Source organism: Sinocyclocheilus grahami, unplaced genomic scaffold, assembly GCF_001515645.1.
Source record: "Sinocyclocheilus grahami isolate Dianchi unplaced genomic scaffold, SAMN03320097.WGS_v1.1 scaffold258.1, whole genome shotgun sequence".
Lineage (NCBI taxonomy): Eukaryota > Metazoa > Chordata > Actinopteri > Cypriniformes > Cyprinidae > Sinocyclocheilus > Sinocyclocheilus grahami.
Genome location: NW_015505437.1, coordinates 1,327,935 through 1,346,875, shown reverse-complemented (window position 1 = coordinate 1,346,875; position 18,941 = coordinate 1,327,935). Strand labels below are relative to the sequence as shown.

Here is an 18,941-nt window from a genome sequence, read left to right as displayed (position 1 = left end):
GGGTCTGAATACTTTCCGTACCCACTGTATATATATATATATATATTAGTGCTGTCAAACGATTAATCGCGATTAATCGCATACAAAATAAAAGTTTTTGTTTACATAATATATGAGTGTGTACTGTGATTATTTATTATGTGCATATATAAATACATGCATGAATATATTTAAGAAAAATATGTTATGTTTATATATTAAATAATATATTTATATAGAATATTATATTATATTATATAAATGTATACATGTAAATATTAAAATTTCAAAATATATACTTAATGGGTGTGTATTTATATATACATAATAAATAAACACAGTACACATTCATATATTATGTAAACAAGAACTTTTATTTTGGATGCGATTAATCGCGATTAACCATTTGACAGCACTAATATTTACGTATATACACATATATAGTGCCCTCCACTAATATTGGCAGGCAACCTTGGTATGATCAAATATGAAATATGAGCAAAGGCGGCTGTGAAAATAGATCTGCATTGTTTATCCTTTTGATATTTAATTTAAAAACTTCACAAAATTCTAACCTATTATTGAAGTAAAACAATTGAAAGTGGGGGAAAATCTCATTGTGAAATAAATGCTTTCTCTAGTTCATGTTGGCCACAATTATTGCAACGTCCTTTTCCCAAGATAACAGCTCTGAGTTTTCTCCTATAATGCCTGATGAGTTTGGAGAACACCTGACAAGAGATCAGAGATCAGTTATAGCTATAATGAACAAGTTGAATTTTTCTTCTGAAATCTAGAGCATTTATTAGCGAATTTTATTTAATTTTATTCCTGTATTTCCTTATAATTAACTAGTTGCTGACTCGCCTGAACAAGGCGTTGACTTATTGGTCTTAAGGTATCAACATGGCCCTTCAAACAGTATATTTCAGTATGTTTATATATTAGCATGATGGTACCAGACAAAAACAATTTTCATTCTTATTGGTCAGAAATATCCTTCAGTGTGTGAACTTTTCACAGTTAGTGTGAAGAGATCCATCAATGCATTGTATCATAGTTAAATTTGTTGAAAATTTGTGCCAAATATGTAAACTATTATGTGTTGTGGATGCTAATGTTTTTTTGGGGTATATAAGCTTGCTGATCACAGAGAACAGACAGCATGTGATTGTGCATGTGTTTGGTCGTAGGTGGTGAACCCCTCGTTTCCAAACCCTCGGCGTCGTTTGCGTCTGCGTGATCTGGCTGAGAGAGTGATTGACGCTCAGGAGAACGAACAGGAGCTCAACAAACTCCTCAATGAAGCGCTGCTGGAGCGCGAGACAGTACAGGCGTATGTAGTGTACTTTTTATGAAAATAACTTACATAAGCATGAACTGAATGTATTGTTTTTAGACACTTAATAGGCATCTGTTAGTCAACACATCAAAATAAGTGCACTTTTTTAAAACACGACAAATGACTATTAAAACATGATGATTTCAAATGCACTTTAAATAAAACTTTCAATATGACATTGTTATAAAGTGCACTCTTTAAAAGTGTACTTAAGTGTGTTAAGAAACACAGTCATCAAAGTGTCTCTCTTTAAGTATACTTAAGTGGCCTTTTATTTCATTAATATTATATTATCTGCTAGTACTTTGTTTTTCACAGTGTTTTGTGTGTGTGTGTTTTCAGGCTGAAAGGGAAGCACACTAATCGTCTGTCTCTGCGCTTTACTGATCCGGAGCTGGAGACGCGCTTCTCGGTGGAGAAGGAGAAGCAGAGCGGAGCGGCGTTTAGCTGCTCGTGTGTGGTGCTGCTCTTCACTGCCATCATGGAGGCTCTCATTGACCCCTGGTCAGTTAACTATTAACACATCACCACACAAACACCATCAGCCTCAGCCCAGCCCAGCCCCCTATTTTAGCAGCCAAAGGTCAACGGAGGCACGTCATAATCTGTTTACAGTTATTATAGCATCTTTTTGTTGATCTAAAAATAAGGTCCTGTTGCTATTTGGCGTTTCCCTTTGTCTCCATGACCCCTGGTCAGTTAACTATTAACACATCACCACACAAACACCATCAGCCTCAGCCCAGCCCCCTATTTTAGCAGCCAAAGGTCAACGGAGGCACGTCATAATCTGTTTACAGTTATTATAGCATCTGTTTGTTGATCTAAAAATAAGGTCCTGTTGCTATTTGGCGTTTCCCTTTGTCTCCGGCTTTGAAATATCCACCTTCATTCAAGGCTGGGATCTGTACAGGTTTCCCAATTTAGATTTGATATCGATTCATCTGTGCAGACCCTTGTGGAAAAACAAGTACACTTCAGCAAACTTTAAAAAGAGTACTTTTGAACTTTTTAAATGAACATACTTTCCAGAAGGCCAACAATTCACTAAAAATGTGTTTTTTATTGGTCTTATGAAGTATTCTAATTATGGAAATAATATACTTATGTACTGTAAGTGTGAACTGAATGTAATGTTCTTTAAAAATTTAATTCAAATGTATTGTTGATTAAATTCAATTATTTTTTTTAGGGATGCACCGATATGAAAATTTTGGCCGATACCGATAACCGATTATTCTTTATTTTTGAAAGCCGATAACCGATATGTTGGCCGATAAATCTATATCCAAATTGTTATATACTTTTTGAGAGCCTGATTACAAAAAAGGTCTCATCATTAAAAGCCACATCCCAAACACTTCAACATAAGCAGCCTAGTTTGAACGGTGTACGTTTTAAAAATATTTTTACGCTCCCATTACCAAATTTAGTCATAAAAAAGTCTTACAAATAAATAAAATAATGCATAAATAATGCAAACAAGTCACTGGACATCATTACACGTGTAAAGAATCAAAATGAATGCGCCATAGATCAATAAAACGGAATAGCCTCTGCACGGACAATAATTAAATGATTTTAATTACTAAACCATATTGTTGATGAAAATAATAAGAGAAAAATACAAGTGGTTGTTGTTATTAATAATATATCAATGATTTTGAAAAAGTAACAAATTAATACCACTGTTTTAAATAGCAGCCATTGAGCTGCAGCTCAAGCTGAAGCTGAAGAGCTGAATGAACACGGTAAACTGAAGCGTTTTGCTGGCAGCTTATTTAACTCAAGGAAATGCATCCTGAGATTAATATTAATACAACATAAACATAATATTACAACTTATATATGTACAAAATGACGCAGTTATTGCATGCTATAGTCAGAATGTGTGATCCTGTTGTGGATGCGCTCTTCCCATAACAACGCGCTGAAACACAGCAACTAAACCCAAAGAATTCACAACGTTTTATTATAATAATGTTCTCATTAGAATGTTATATACACGACATTCCCAATCATAGTTATTAATGTTGTGCACTGCTGTTTGAGCTGTGTGCGCTGAGCTAAAGATGATCACCGGTAAACTGAAGCGCTCTTTTAACTTAACCAAACGCATTCTATATGAGATAAATCAGATATACATCAAATAAACACAATATTACAATGTACAATTGCACAAAAGGCTGCAAACGAACAGCGCATATCTGAAGTGTCTCTGAAGGAAATAATGCATTATTTATCGGCTTTAAGATATCGGCCAAATTTTCTTATCAGGCCGATACCGATAACAGAAAAAATGAGCCGATATGGGCCGATACCGATATGGTGGCCGATATATCGTGCATCCCTAATTTTTTTGACTCCCTTATGTAGGACTTAAGTACATCTTTATATGTAATTCTATAATTACTTTAATTGTACATTACAAAAATATGAATAAAAAAAAATAACAACTGGGTCCAAACTAAGACTATTTAACTGATGAAATAATCAGCACAACAAAATAACCTTTTGGATGCCAACTTGAGTAAACTTTAAACGGCTTTGATAAAGGTTTAAAATAGTATTGTATTCATGAATTGGACTACACTGATCATGCTGTATGTTTTTGCATGCAGCTACGGAGCCCTTAAAGGGACATGGTGTTGGAAAAAATATGGGGTGGGAGGAATTTTTTTTTTTAAATCTTTTGCGTTCTCTTGCAAAACCTTTGCATTTCCCTGGGAAACTTTCGCAAAACCAGTTGATTTCGGACAAACACTTCCTGTTGACTTTACAGCTTGCAGTGGTTCATACAGCCTAAAGAAATACAGTCAGTGCTTAGTTCAAGGCACGGATTTACAGTTTATTAATAATATATACTACATAGCCTACAGGAAAGCAGATGAGCCCAGAATATTAACAGAAAGTGCTAAATTGCACGTTAAGCGTTTTTCCTCTCATAGGAGCCATTGAAGAAACACAAGACTTTTTTTAGTCTAAAAAAAGACTAAATATGCTATACAGATTATTAAAAATATATACTTTGTACATATGTAAGCAGATGAGAATATGAGCTGAATTGCATGAGAAGCATTTTCATCCCAATAGAAAACCACTCTTGGCTTAATATAAGAAGACAGTGATATAGACCAAATTAAAAATATATAGAGGCAAGCATCGTGCTAATCCAAATCCATTAAGCCACGTTAAGAGTTTTCTTTGTTTTTCTACGGGCGAGAAAACACATGAAACTTTGCACGTTCCGTTAATATTCTGGGCTCATCTGTTTTCCTGTGCGTACTATATTTTATTAATAAACAGTATACCAGATTTGGTCTTTTTATATCACCGCCTGCTTTCATTAGCCTAACTTAAGCTTTTTCCATAACAGTTTTCTATGGGGGAAAAAAACTTGACGTGCATTAGCGCGTTGCAAAAGTTTTGCAAGGAAACGCAAAGTTTCTCGAGGGAACGCAAAAAATTGTAAAAATAGTTTTTTCCTCCCACCCTGAATTTTCAAAAAATATCGGACTAATCTGAAAATTCTGTACCTTTTTTATATGATCTAATATAATTTTATTTGTACTGCAAAACACAATAACCAGCAATTGTTACTTTAGAGAGATGTTTTTACCTTATTTAAATCAGTATGTACAGTATGTGTGTGAAAAGCATTAGGGTAGGAATGGCCAATGCTCATTTTCCCCTGTCTATGTATTTTTGCTCCGCACAGGTTGGTTGCAAACTATGTGACTCTGGCTGTAGGTGAAGTCTTGCTACTCATTCTTACTATCTGTTCGCTGGCAGCTATTTTCCCAAGGGTGAGTTTCTGTTCTTACACCTTCCTCAACCAATCACACAGAACATGTGTTCACTTGTTTGGATGCCGACTGGTTTCGTACGTGATGCGAATTTCTTGTTTCACTCAGAAATACGGTAGTAAAGTTGCTTCCAGCTTCTGTGTGATGTCAACTTTAACATGAAATTCAGTGCATCTCATCACTAAGGCCCTGTCCACACAGAGTTTAGCTGTATACGCATACATTTTGTATCGTATAGGCATTTCGTCCACATGGATCCGGCGTTTTGGGAGAGTGAAACCGATATTTTTTGAAACCGCGTCTCAGAGTGGATAAATTTGAAAACGCCGCCCTTGCGTTTTCGTGTGGAGAGTACATGTACTGTAAATGAACATACTTTCCAGAAGGCCAACAATTCACTAAACATGTGTTTTTATTAAGTTTTTTTTAAGTATTCTAATTTGTTGAGAGTGAATTGGTGGGTTTTTGTTAAATGTGAGCCAAAATCATCACAATTAAAAGAACCAAAGACTTAAACTACTTCAGTCTGTGTGCATTGAATTTATTTAATACGCGAGTTTCACAATTTGAGTTGAATTACTGAAATAAATGAACTTTTCCACGACATTCTAATTTATTGAGATGCACCTGTATTGTTCCATGTTCGCTTGTATACCGCGCGCAAGGTTTGTGTGCATAGTCCAAGTCTACTTCTCCATTTTTAGTGTATCTCTGTGGCAGAATTACAGCGCCACATGCTGATCTGGCACGTATACTACATCGTTTTGTGTCGGTTTCGTGGTTTGTGGACGCAGATATTGCTTGAGACGAGGGGGAAAAAAAGATCGGATAGGGAAAGCTCTGGCTTCGTGTGGACATAGTCTAAGGTTTTAGCCCTCATTTGCTATGAGATTTCCTGAACATGCACGATTATGCTTTCTATTAGTCGCCGGGATCATGATAAAATAAATGTTTCCATTTCCAATGCATCTTTGTCGACTTCTTATGTAATATTAATATAACCAGTCACGTGAATGAAATGTAGTTCCCGAGGCTCTTCCATTTACTGTTGGAACATGCAGTGGTATATTTGACTCACCCTCATCAGTTAGGTCAGCACATTCCCAATTGACTAATAAAGTTCCCGGTATTGATTCCCTCTCAAGCACACACACACACACACAGATTGTGCGAGCACAGTGGTAATGTGTTTCTGGAAGGGGAGACGGTCACACACACAACAGATGAAGGACACATGAGTCCATATGGCTTAACTGAAGAATTTATTGATTTTAAAAAGCATGTTGCTGTGAATTAAATCAATTGTTTCCACAATCACTGTACATGCAGCCGAACACATGCACACTGTGACTAGATCACAGGTCTTTCCATTGACCTCAGTGCTCACTTACTGTCAGAACAGGTCGTGTGCATACAACTTTTGCTGTGATTGGATGTTTATGTTGCTTTTCTGTCTTGTTTTCAAAGGTATTTCCAAAGAGACTGGTGTCGTTCTCCACTTGGATTGATCACACGCGCTGGGCTCGCAACACTTGGGCCATGGCGGCCATCTTCATAGTCACAATGGCCGACATAGTAGATATGGTAAGAAACAAGGGAATTAAGTAAACAAAAGTATGCTTTTTCTAATTCAAGAAATGTATAATGAAAGGAGGTGCTTAATCTAGGGCTGTCGCGGTGAGGGAATTTCCCTTGCGGTAATTTTGAGTGGCTCAATAGCGCGGTATGCGGTATTATCGCCATACATATACATATATATATATATATACACACACCAGCTATGCGTCGATGCTAAGACAGAGATTTCGCTTTCCTTGGACATGACAACCTATTTTCACAAATACATATGACTCTGCCTGGAGGACAGACGCAAGTAATCGCACGCGCTCAGTCGATCTCTCTCTCATTCACTGTCTGTTTAGGCTTGTTAAGTGCAAATCTACGAAGCCTACGAAATCAGCATGGTACACATTATGTTATCATTACTAACTTGTTTAATATTCAGTCCACGTGCATGAAGTGTAAAACGAGAAGGGCATAACCTTACGAAAAAAGAAAACACGGTTCTTGCATTCCTCTGCAGTTTGCTCATCAATAGCGCGGTATTGCGATATTGCAGTTATCGCGACAGCCCTAGCTTAATCTTAAAAAAAAAATTGATTATCAACCTCAGGAAGTCAGCTTTTTTCATATTAGCTGTTTTATTTTAGTTTTTTAAAAAATAAATAGCTAAATAAGTAAGGAAATGGGGATGCATGTAACAGTGTTGCAAATTCAAGCGGCAACCTCCCGCTCTCTCTCGTGAAGCCAACACGGAAGTGACTTAAACTGTAATTCATCAACTGGCCGCTAGAGGCGGGCTGCAAAAGGGAGTCAATCCCATAGACTCCCCATGTTAAAATGCCCAACTTTACAGCAGAAAAAAATATGTTTACAGCCTGGTTCAAAAAATTATTTTGGTCTATATAGCAAATTTTTCCCTTCATGACAATTGTGAGGGGGTGAATTTTTTTATAACTCATCCGTTTAAATTATATTAAGGCTTAAAGTTTTGCATAATTAGGGGCGTGGCCACTTGAGTGGCAGGTGGATTGCCACTGCTGTCACCGCCGTCGAGCTCGGTGGGCGTGGTTTCAGCAACCAGCTCCCGCCTCTTTGCCCATTTTTGATTATCTGGGAGTGACGCGCTGCCAAGATCTTCAAAAACGCTCTTTAGAAACCTGGCTACGGGTGACGTCACGGACACTACGTCCATGTTTTTTTACAGTCTATGATGTATTTATTTATTGTAATTTGGTAGACTTACAGTTCTCTTTAAATTATATAAATATATTTGTCCTGTATTTTATGATTAATAATGGTTTATGATCATTTTACATATATTTTATGAATATATTATTTATAATTTAAATATCTACATATCTACCAAAAAATGGGATTACATTAAAGGTAAATCATCATGTGCAACTTTACTAGTTATTTGCTAGTTAATACTACTTTTTTACATAGATTATATAAACTACCGCTCATAAGTTTGTGAGTAGGATTTAATACTTAATAAGATTCACTGCTTTTATTCAGCAAGGGCGCATTAAATTGATCAAAAGTGACAGTAAAGACATTTATGTTGTTAAAAAAGATCTTGAACTTTCTGTTCACCAAATTGTGGGGAAAAGTACCATGGTTTGCAAAAATATTTAACTGTTTTCAACTGATAATAATCATAAATGTTTCTTGGGCAGCAAATCAGCATATTAGAATGATTTCTGAAGATCATGTGGCACTGAAGACTGGAGGAATGATGCTGAAAATACAGCTTTGATCACAGAAATAAATTACATATTACCATATATTCACATAGAAAATAGTTATTTTAAATTGTAATAATATTTCACAATATTACTGATTTTCCTGTATTTTTGATCAAATAAATGCATCCTTGGTGAGCAGAAGAGACTTCTTTCAAAAACAACCCAAACTTTAGAATTGTATTACACCAGTGATATTAAATAAATGGACACATTTTAACTTCTAAAACTAAAGCATCACTTTTAAGATGATGTTTTTGAAAGCTGTACTTTTTCTGATGTCCTCTGTAGTTGAGCTGTCGTCCACCAGAGTCGTCCACCAATGAGGCGACTGCGGTCACTCCGGTCACTCGGGCCGCCAGCGGCTGTTCGGAGAATCCTAAATACTACAGCTACATCGCAGTGCTGGCTCTCATCGCCACCACCATGCTGGTGCAGGTCAGTCACATGGTCAAACTCACCCTCATGCTGCTGATCACCGGAGCTACAGGTGTGGTCAACATCTACAGCTGGAGGGACATCTTTGACCTGTACGATCTGACGCGCTTTAAGGAATACAGGTGGGTCAAGCACTAATCACAGCAAGGATTAGCAGTATTATTAACCCATTAGTACTCTATTATTATGTGAATAACATCTCAAATCAAGCAGTCTGTTTAGCAGATGGGTGTTGTTACTTATTTAAAGGGATAGTTCACCCAAAAATGAAAATTCACAAACCTGTATGAGTTTCTTTCTTCTGTTGAACACAAACAAATACTTTAAATAATATTGGTAACCTAACAGTTGGAGGTAGCCATTGACTTGCGTAGTATTTCATTAGTATTCAAAATGTGTTCAACACAAGAAAAAAACTTCAGGGTGAATACATTTTTGGGTGAACTGTCCCTTTAAGTGGTCAGATTTGTGATTTTCAGGGATTTTCATCTGGTGGATTATAAAACTGTGAAACATCTCTTATTTACATCGATTAAGCCTGATATCTCTAGGTATTATAATATCATTTATTTATTTATTTTTACAGAGTTCATCTTGTGCCCTCCAAATACACCATGAGTGTGATGATCTTCATCATGATGGTCAGCTTCTACTACTTCTCCCGGCATGTGAGATTTCATTTTCTCTCTTTCTCGCGCTCTGTGATCATTTTTAGTTCTCTCAAAAATGGAGATTCTGTAATTATTCACAATGACTTTCTTCCTTTAGTGAGTAGAATTTTTTGAACAATATCCTGGCCTCAATTTTCCATATAGAGCCTAATGAAAGCTTCAAGATGACATAAAAGCACCTTAAAAATGAAACTACACCCATACAACTCACGTGTTCTATTCCAAGTCTTCTGAAGCTGAAATTGATGTTGTTATTTATTGTCAAAACGGTCAAATTCCTTGAAGCTTCCTTGAAAAATGCCATATTAGATGTGCTCTGTCAGGTTTGACATCAATGACATTTGGTTAGAAGATGCAAGAAGTAATGTTTGTTGCATCAGATGACATTAATGCACCATTTTTGTCCGAACAGCCATTTTGAACTTCGGCAGAGGGAACGTTTTCAACAAATAATGACTTAAATTTTAGCCTATTCCTCACACCTATCGTATGGCTTTAAAGGACTTGGGATGCAGTGCACTAGTAAAAAAATCTACTATTATAATAATACTTTTAGGATGATTGTTTTGACATTTTAGAGCTTGACATGCCTAGTTTCCATTTACCAGCATTATATGGTTATTTTTTAAAAACTCACTTTTTGTTTTCCATTGAAGAAAAATGGTCATATGGGTTTTTGGAATAACATGAAGTTAAGGAAATAATGATAAAATTTTAGTTCTTTGGATTAAATGTTTTTTTTTATTAACATTTCAATAGTTTGGGGTTGGTAAGATTTGCATTTACTTGATCAAAAATTACAGTAAAAACAATAATATTGGGAAATATTATTACAATTTCAAATAACCGTTTTCTTTTTGAATATATTTTAAAATGTAATTTATTCCTGTGATGCAAAGCTGAATTTTCAGCATCATTACTCCAGTCTTCAGTGTCACATGATCTTCAGAAATCATTCTAATATGCTGATTTGCTGCTCAACAAACATTTCTGATTATTATCACTGCTGAAATATTTCAGCGTGATTCATCGTCACTTTTGATCAATTGAATGCATCCTTACTGGGGGAAAAAATGAGTTTTTGAGCGGTCGTGTACATTCTCACCTTTCTTTCTGCTGGCGTGGCTCAGGTGGAGAAGCTGGCACGCACTCTGTTCCTGTGGAAGATTGAAGTGCATGAGCAGAAGGAGAAGGTGTACGAGATGCGGCGCTGGAACGAGGCTCTGGTCACTAATATGCTTCCGGAGCATGTCGCCCGGCATTTCCTGGGCTCCAAGAAGAGGGATGAGGTGAGGCCTGTCAGTCCCAGCTTCTGTGTTTGACTCAAACTCTGTCAAACTCAATTAACTTTCCTATGCACATGTCCCAGGAGCTCTACAGCCAGTCCTACGATGAGATTGGAGTTATGTTCGCCTCCATCCCAAACTTCTCTGATTTCTATACAGAGGAAAGCATCAACAATGGCGGGATTGAGTGTCTGAGGTTCCTCAATGAAATCATTTCCGATTTTGATAGCGTAAGTACTAGTAGTAGGAGTATTTCACCCAGTCGTTGCCAATAAAAGTACCGGTTGAGACTTTATACTGTTATTTGTTTGCTTTTGTGCTCTTTAGCTTTTAGACGAGCCGCAGTTTCGCTGTATAACCAAGATCAAGACTATTGGCAGCACCTACATGGCAGCATCAGGAGTCACTTCAGACAATAACACTAACGGTTATGCTTGTATGAAGGTAAAGGAGGTACATGTGAGTCCATCTAGTTCTACAACCTCAATTCCAGAGAAGTTGGGAGGTTTTGTGAAATGCCATAAAATCGAGAATATGTTATCTGTTCATTCTCTTTAACTTTCATTTAATTGACTAAAGTTCAAAGAAAAATGTCCAATGTTTTTACTGACCAACTTAATTTTATTTTGTAAATATAGACAAATTTTGATGGCTTCAACACACTCCAAAAAAGTTGGGACAGAGGCACGTTTAACACTGTGTCACATTAACTGATGTATAGCTTTCTCCTAGAGTAACAGAGATTCAAGTTGCATTTCTTGATGCAGCAGCAGACTGTGGTAAATGACTGGCTTTCCGAAGTACTCCTGAGCCCATGTGGCTATATTTAACAGTGCTGCATGACGGTTTCTTATGCAATGCCATCTGAGGGCTCAAAGGTCAAGCACATTCCACTGAGCTTTACTGCCTTGCCCTACACAGACTGAGATTCCTCTGTATTCCCTGAATCTTTTCATATTATTATGTATGGTAGTTGGTGAAAGACTTAACTCTTTGCGATTTTGCATTGTGAAATGTGATTTGTTTGACACTTCTCTCATGAAATTTGGCACAAAGTGATGAGCCATGATCAAAGACTGAGATGCTCCTTTTATACCCAAACATGATACCTTGACCTGTTACCAATTCACCTGCTTACTGTGAACTGTTTCACAACAGTTTAACATGGATATTCTATAACTTTTCACTTTTATTGTGCCTCTTTCCCAACTTTTTTGGAGTGTGTTGCAGCCGTCAAAATCTAAATTTGTTCATATTTACAAAATACATTTGTGACCTTGGACCACAAACCAGTCTTGAGTCGCTGGGGTATATTTGTAGCAATAGCCAAAAAAAAACATTGTATGGGTCAAAATTATCGATTTTTCTTTTATGTCAAAAATCATTAGGATATTAAGTAAAGATCATGTTCCATGAAGATATTTTTGTGCAAATTTCCTACCGTAAATATATCAAAACTTCTTTTTTGATTAGTAATATGCATTGCTAAGAACTTCATTTGGACAACTTTAAAGGCGATTTTCTCAATATTTAGATTTTTAATAGTTGTATCTCAGCCAAATATCCTATCCTAACAAACCATACATCAATGGAAAGCTTATTTATTCAGCTTTCAGATGCTGTATAAATCTCAATTTCGAAAAATTGACCCTTATGACTGGGTTTGTGGTCCAGGGTCACATTTAAGTTGGTCAGAGAAAATTTTGGGAATCTTTTCTGTTTGAGAGAATGAACAAATCACAGATTCTTGATTTCATTGCATTTTACAAAACGTCCCAACTTTTCTGGAATTGGGGTTGTTTTAAAACAGAGGTAAAGAGGATTTTTTTTGTCCTTCCCAACAGAAAGAAGCGATTTCAGACCGGGAACGGTGGCAGCACTTGGCAGATCTTGCTGATTTTGCTCTGGCCATGAAAGTCACGTTGATGAACATCAATTACCAGTCCTTCAATAACTTCATGCTCCGCATCGGTTAGTGGCCTGACGTCCAGCTGTATGTGAACGACACAATGATTACACCTCATGATTTGCTGTGTGTTTTCTCCATAGGGTTGAATAAAGGGGGCGTTTTGGCTGGTGTGATCGGGGCTCGTAAACCTCATTTTGACATCTGGGGAAACACTGTGAATGTCGCCAGTCGCATGGAGTCCACAGGGGTGATGGGAAACATCCAGGTGACGGCTTTCACATTGTTTTAATGATACCTTCTGGAAACACCTTTCCTGAATTTAGTTCAACATCAGGGACTCTATTATTAGAGGTAGCAATGCTACATATTTCAGTCATATTTCATTAGATTTTTCACATTTCAAGACACGTCAAAAATCACAAGGGGTTTGCACTAATGTCTTAGAATAAAGCCTGAGAATGTTTTCTAAAAAAACCAAGGACGATGCAAACGCAAGTTGAAAAGTGGGTTTTCGGCCTCATTACTGCAGTGACGGCGCTGTAAGGCAGCTAAACAAACTCTGCTTCCCCAGGTGGTGGAGGACTGCTACTGCATCCTGAAGGACTACGGCTTCCGCTTCGTCAGGAGAGGACCCATATTCGTCAAGGGGAAAGGAGAGCTGCTCACCTACTTCCTAAAGGGACGTGAAAAACAAGGCTCCTTCATTAACGGCTCTTTTGTCACCCTGCCGCACCAAGTGGTGGACAGCTCTTGACCGACACGCGCACACACACTGTCTTACACAAAACTCTTGCTCGCGCACACCTCACCTCGTACCTCTTCTGCCGAGTACATGTGCTCCAGTAATTAGTACTTTCAAATGTGTTTTCTCTATTTATTAGGCTGAGGGAAGAGATTTTCTGTTTATATGAGAGAAGTACTATATAATATACATTTTGGAAGTGTGCACAGAGATGAATGAATGAAATCAAACAAGCTGAATGGTTTTATTAGGTTGCTAAAGAGATGAACAGGTTGTTTTTAAACTCAAACCGCACCGAATACAATGAACTCTACTGTATATTACGCACTGTGCTGCTCAAAGGAACCGATGAATTACCTATTTTTGTTCTTCTTTTATTTGAAATAATTTCATTATTTAATCCTTTATTTAAAGATTGCCCTGAAAGTCCCTGATATATCTGAATGTTGTTTGCCATTGAAAAGCCTTTGCCTCTCATGAAAGTGTGTGTGTGCATTTCTAAAGTCTATAGTCACCTTTTCTTTATTTTTTATTTTTTACTTTCAACCATTAATAATGGCCGTGCATGCGGTTTTGAAAGTCTGAGACCACATTAAATCATGGGTTTTAACCCTGGAAATAACCGTACAGTTCTAGGATTTTAAAATGTATAAAATACATTCAAAGATAACAATATTTACAGTTGAGGTCAAAAGTTTCAGAATCTGCAAAATGTTCATTATTTTACCCAAATAAGAGGGATCATACAAAATGCATGTTATTGTTTATTTAGTACTGACCTGAACAAGATATTTCACATAAAAGATGTTTATATATAGGCCACAAGAGAAAATAATAGTTGAATTTATAAAAAATGACCCCGTTCAAAAGTTTACATCCCCCTGAATCTTAATACTGTGTTGTTAGCTGAATGATCCACAGCTGTTAGATTTTTCACATTTCAAGACACGTCAAAAATCACAAGGGGTTTGCACTAATGTCTTAGAATAAAGCCTGAGAATGTTTTCTAAAAAAACCAAGGACGATGCAAACGCAAGTTGAAAAGTGGGTTTTCGGCCTCATTACTGCAGTGACGGCGCTGTAAGGCAGCTAAACAAACTCTGCTTCCCCAGGTGGTGGAGGACTGCTACTGCATCCTGAAGGACTACGGCTTCCGCTTCGTCAGGAGAGGACCCATATTCGTCAAGGGGAAAGGAGAGCTGCTCACCTACTTCCTAAAGGGACGTGAAAAACAAGGCTCCTTCATTAACGGCTCTTTTGTCACCCTGCCGCACCAAGTGGTGGACAGCTCTTGACCGACACGCGCACACACACTGTCCTACACAAAACTCTTGCTCGCGCACACCTCACCTCGTACCTCTTCTGCCGAGTACATGTGCTCCAGTAATTAGTACTTTCAAATGTGTTTTCTCTATTTATTAGGCTGAGGGAAGAGATTTTCTGTTTATATGAGAGAAGTACTATATAATATACATTTTGGAAGTGTGCACAGAGATGAATGAATGAAATCAAACAAGCTGAATGGTTTTATTAGGTTGCTAAAGAGATGAACAGGTTGTTTTTAAACTCAAACCGCACCGAATACAATGAACTCTACTGTATATTACGCACTGTGCTGCTCAAAGGAACCGATGAATTACCTATTTTTGTTCTTCTTTTATTTGAAATAATTTCATTATTTAATCCTTTATTTAAAGATTGCCCTGAAAGTCCCTGATATATCTGAATGTTGTTTGCCATTGAAAAGCCTTTGCCTCTCATGAAAGTGTGTGTGTGCATTTCTAAAGTCTATAGTCACCTTTTCTTTATTTTTTATTTTTTACTTTCAACCATTAATAATGGCCGTGCATGCGGTTTTGAAAGTCTGAGACCACATTAAATCATGGGTTTTAACCCTGGAAATAACCGTACAGTTCTAGGATTTTAAAATGTATAAAATACATTCAAAGATAACAATATTTACAGTTGAGGTCAAAAGTTTCAGAATCTGCAAAATGTTCATTATTTTACCCAAATAAGAGGGATCATACAAAATGCATGTTATTGTTTATTTAGTACTGACCTGAACAAGATATTTCACATAAAAGATGTTTATATATAGGCCACAAGAGAAAATAATAGTTGAATTTATAAAAATGACCCCGTTCAAAATTTTACATCCCCCTGAATCTTAATACTGTGTTGTTAGCTGAATGATCCACAGCTGTGTTTTTTTTGTTTAGTGATAGTTGTTCATGAGTCCCTTGTTTGTCCTGAACAGTTAAACTTCCTGCTGTTCTTCAGAAAAATCCTTCAGCTCCCACAAATTCTTTGATTTTGCAGCATTTTTGTGTATTTGAACCGTTTCCAACAATGACTGTATGATTTTGAGATCCATCTTTTCACACTGAGAACAACTGAGGGACTCGTATGCAACTATTACAGAAGGTTCAAACACTCACTGATGCTCCAGAAGAAAAAAACATGCATTAAGAGCCGGGGGTGAAAACTTTTGAACAAAATTGAGATGTGTACATTTTCCTTAATTGCCTAAATATCATATTTTTTTATTTAGTACTGCCCTTCAGAGGCTGCAGAAGATAGATACATGTTTCCCAGAAGACGAAATAAGTTAAATTTACCCTGATCTACAAAGTTTTCACCCCCCCGGCTCTTAATGCATGGTTATTCCTTCTGGAGCATCAGTGAGCATTTGAACCTTCTGTAATAGTTGCATATGAGTCCCTCAGTTGTTCTCAGTGTGAAAAGATAGATCTCAAAATCAGTCATTGTTGGAAAGGGTTCAAATACACAAAAATGCTGCAAAATCAAAGAATTTGTGGGAGCTGAAGGATTTTTCTGAAGAACAGCAGGAAGTTTAACTGTTCAGGACAAACAAGGGACTCATGAACAACTATCACTAAAAAAAAACACACAGCTGTGGATCATTCAGGTAACAACACAGCATTAAGAATCACGGGTAAACTTTTGAACGGGGTCATTTTTATAAATTCAGCTATTATTTTCTCTTTTGGACTATACGTAAACATCTTATATGTGGAATATCTTATTCAGGTCAGTACTAAATAAACAATAACATGCATTTTGTATGATCCCTCTTATTTTGGTAAAATAATGAACAGTTTGCAGAATCTGAAAGGGGAGGGGGGAGGGGGGGGGGTGTAAACTTTTGACCTCAACTGTAAAACTCCAAAAAATTCAGCTTTACTAAAATGATTATACTGTCAATGTAATTAGTAATAAAAAATATTCTACTAAATTCTAAAAATAAAACCCAAAGCACTTTCACTGGTGATCTCAAACTTTTGGACCCCATTATGTGTTCTAGTGTACCTCGCGTGCCAAATACAAGCCACTATGTGCGTCAGTTTGTGGTACTCTGAGGATGCAAGTATAGCAGAGGTGTATGAGTATCACTGTGAACGGGTTCATTGTGCGTGTCATTCATGGGCAGTATTGCAGGGATGAACGTTTCTTAGTTCAGAACATATTCCCCACGGTGTCTTTCCTCAAGGATTCGATGAATGTGCAATAGTTTATTCTTTTACGGCATTCTGCTCTCCGGTACAGATTTCAAAAGAGCCGTCCTCTCCCAGCAAGTCATATTTTTATATTATGATGTAAAGTTGTAGTTAAAGAGTATTGTACAAAGAGACAGAACGCTAGGCTGGATCGGTGTGTCTTATAAACTGGCCAGACAGTTCATTTATTACCAGTGTCAGGGACCTTCTCTGTCGGTAAGCAGAAATGCGTTTGATTTCGACTTTAAGATGTTGAAATGGTTTATGAAGGCATGACATTGTGGCCAATCTCGGTGGTTTGATGCAGGATTTTGCTAAAATTTGATATTTTTGAATTATCCTTAGATATGGAATAAAATGGCACTTTGAATGATCTGTTACCAAATGCCGTCTGAGTTTGATTATTTTAAATGTTTAATTTCAAAATGTTTTTGAATTTATTCCACGTAATGGTTCACCAAATTCCATAGCTACTCCGATTATTGCTACTACATTAAAAGTTTGGTAATGTGGTATTACGACACTGTCATCAACAAAATAATTAAAGCAACATAAAGTTCTGCTGTTTCGAGAGAAAACTGATATTTATGATTGTTTGAGAATAGTTCACAGTTGACAGCTGTTTGGGCAAATAGTTCATTAACAATGTTTGCATTACTCCCTTCATATAGTTGTTAAAACCAGCCTAAGATGGTTTGCTGGTCTGGTTTTAGAGGAGTTTTAGGCACTAGGTTCTGGGAGACCAGCAAACCAACTTTTTCAGCAGAATCATAAATGAAGAAGCTGGTTTTTGCTCTCCTGTCCCCAGAATCATCCACATTTTACAGTATGTTCACAACACCTCGCAAACACCGTAAAATCCAGACCAACATAGCCTACAAAAGCACACACAAAAAAACTGAAAAATCTATTAAAATATGAATATAAAACACTTTATTTTAAGGATCAGTTCTCACTATTAACTACATTTACATTGTCAATTAGCAGACGCTTTTATCCAAAGCGACTTACAAATGAGGACAATAGAAGCAGTCAAAACTAACAAAAGAGCAACAATATGTAAGAGCAAATGACTAGTTTATATGTTAAAGACAAGTTTTCCTTTCTCTTTGGAGTGTTAAAAGCTGATTGTGCATAGATAAGATCTTTCCGACGAGTGCTTGTGGTGTTCGGCCAATCACAATGCACTGGGTCAGCTGGCCAATCAGAGCAGACTGCGCTTGTCAAAGGAGGGGCTTTGTAGAAAACGAAGTGTTTGAGAGAGGCGGGGCATAGAGGACCTACAATAATGTACAGTATTTGAAAAAGAATGTGTTTTTTGAACATTAAAGCATGTCAACATATTCTGTTACACCAAATACACAAAATAATGATCTTTAAAAAAGCATCATATGACCCCTTTAATATTATTATTAACTAGCATGCATATTATCAGCATATTGACTGTTTATTAAAGCACATATTAATGCCTTATTCTGCATCTCTTAAGATCTCTTAATCCTACACCACACCCAAACTTAACAACTACCTTACTAACTATTAATAAGCAGCAAATTAGGAGTTTGAGGCAAAAGTCGTAGTTAATATAGTGAGAATTAGACCTTGTAAAGTGTGACCAATATTTGTTTACACAGTGTATTCAGTTTCTGAAAATAAAAAATATTAAATACAAAAAATACATTTTTTTTTTCCCATATTGTAATTTTTGGTGAATTGTCAAACTGACCATAACGCCATATAAAAGTATATGGAACTCAAAAAAAAAAAAAACTGGGAAGAGTCTCTGGTTTCCATTTAAGAAATCTGGTCATGAAGTCTTTCTTTAAAATCCCTTCTCCTCAGGGCAAAGGTCATGCCAGGTATAGCACATCTATACCACTTACAAACACATACCGACATTACCATGGTATTACTATAGCTTTGTAGACACAGCTTAATT

The 18,941-nt window shown here is 36.7% G+C and overlaps 1 protein-coding gene across 2 annotated transcripts in view; it reads left to right on the top strand.

The window, feature by feature from the left end:
• adcy3a (adenylate cyclase 3a) overlaps positions 1–13,965 on the top strand; it is a 35,153-nt gene extending 21,188 nt beyond the window's left edge. For both annotated transcript variants that reach the window (XM_016290378.1, XM_016290376.1), the window contains exons 9-20: positions 1,173–1,315; positions 1,664–1,825; positions 5,040–5,127; positions 6,595–6,711; positions 8,727–8,995; positions 9,460–9,541; positions 10,675–10,833; positions 10,914–11,060; positions 11,158–11,274; positions 12,675–12,801; positions 12,880–13,004; positions 13,311–13,965. In XM_016290378.1, the coding sequence (XP_016145864.1) occupies positions 1,173–1,315; positions 1,664–1,825; positions 5,040–5,127; positions 6,595–6,711; positions 8,727–8,995; positions 9,460–9,541; positions 10,675–10,833; positions 10,914–11,060; positions 11,158–11,274; positions 12,675–12,801; positions 12,880–13,004; positions 13,311–13,493 (1,719 nt within the window). In that variant the 3' untranslated portion in view covers positions 13,494–13,965. The remainder of the gene's footprint in view (positions 1–1,172; positions 1,316–1,663; positions 1,826–5,039; positions 5,128–6,594; positions 6,712–8,726; positions 8,996–9,459; positions 9,542–10,674; positions 10,834–10,913; positions 11,061–11,157; positions 11,275–12,674; positions 12,802–12,879; positions 13,005–13,310) is intronic.
• Positions 13,966–18,941: the final 4,976 nt, after the last annotated feature.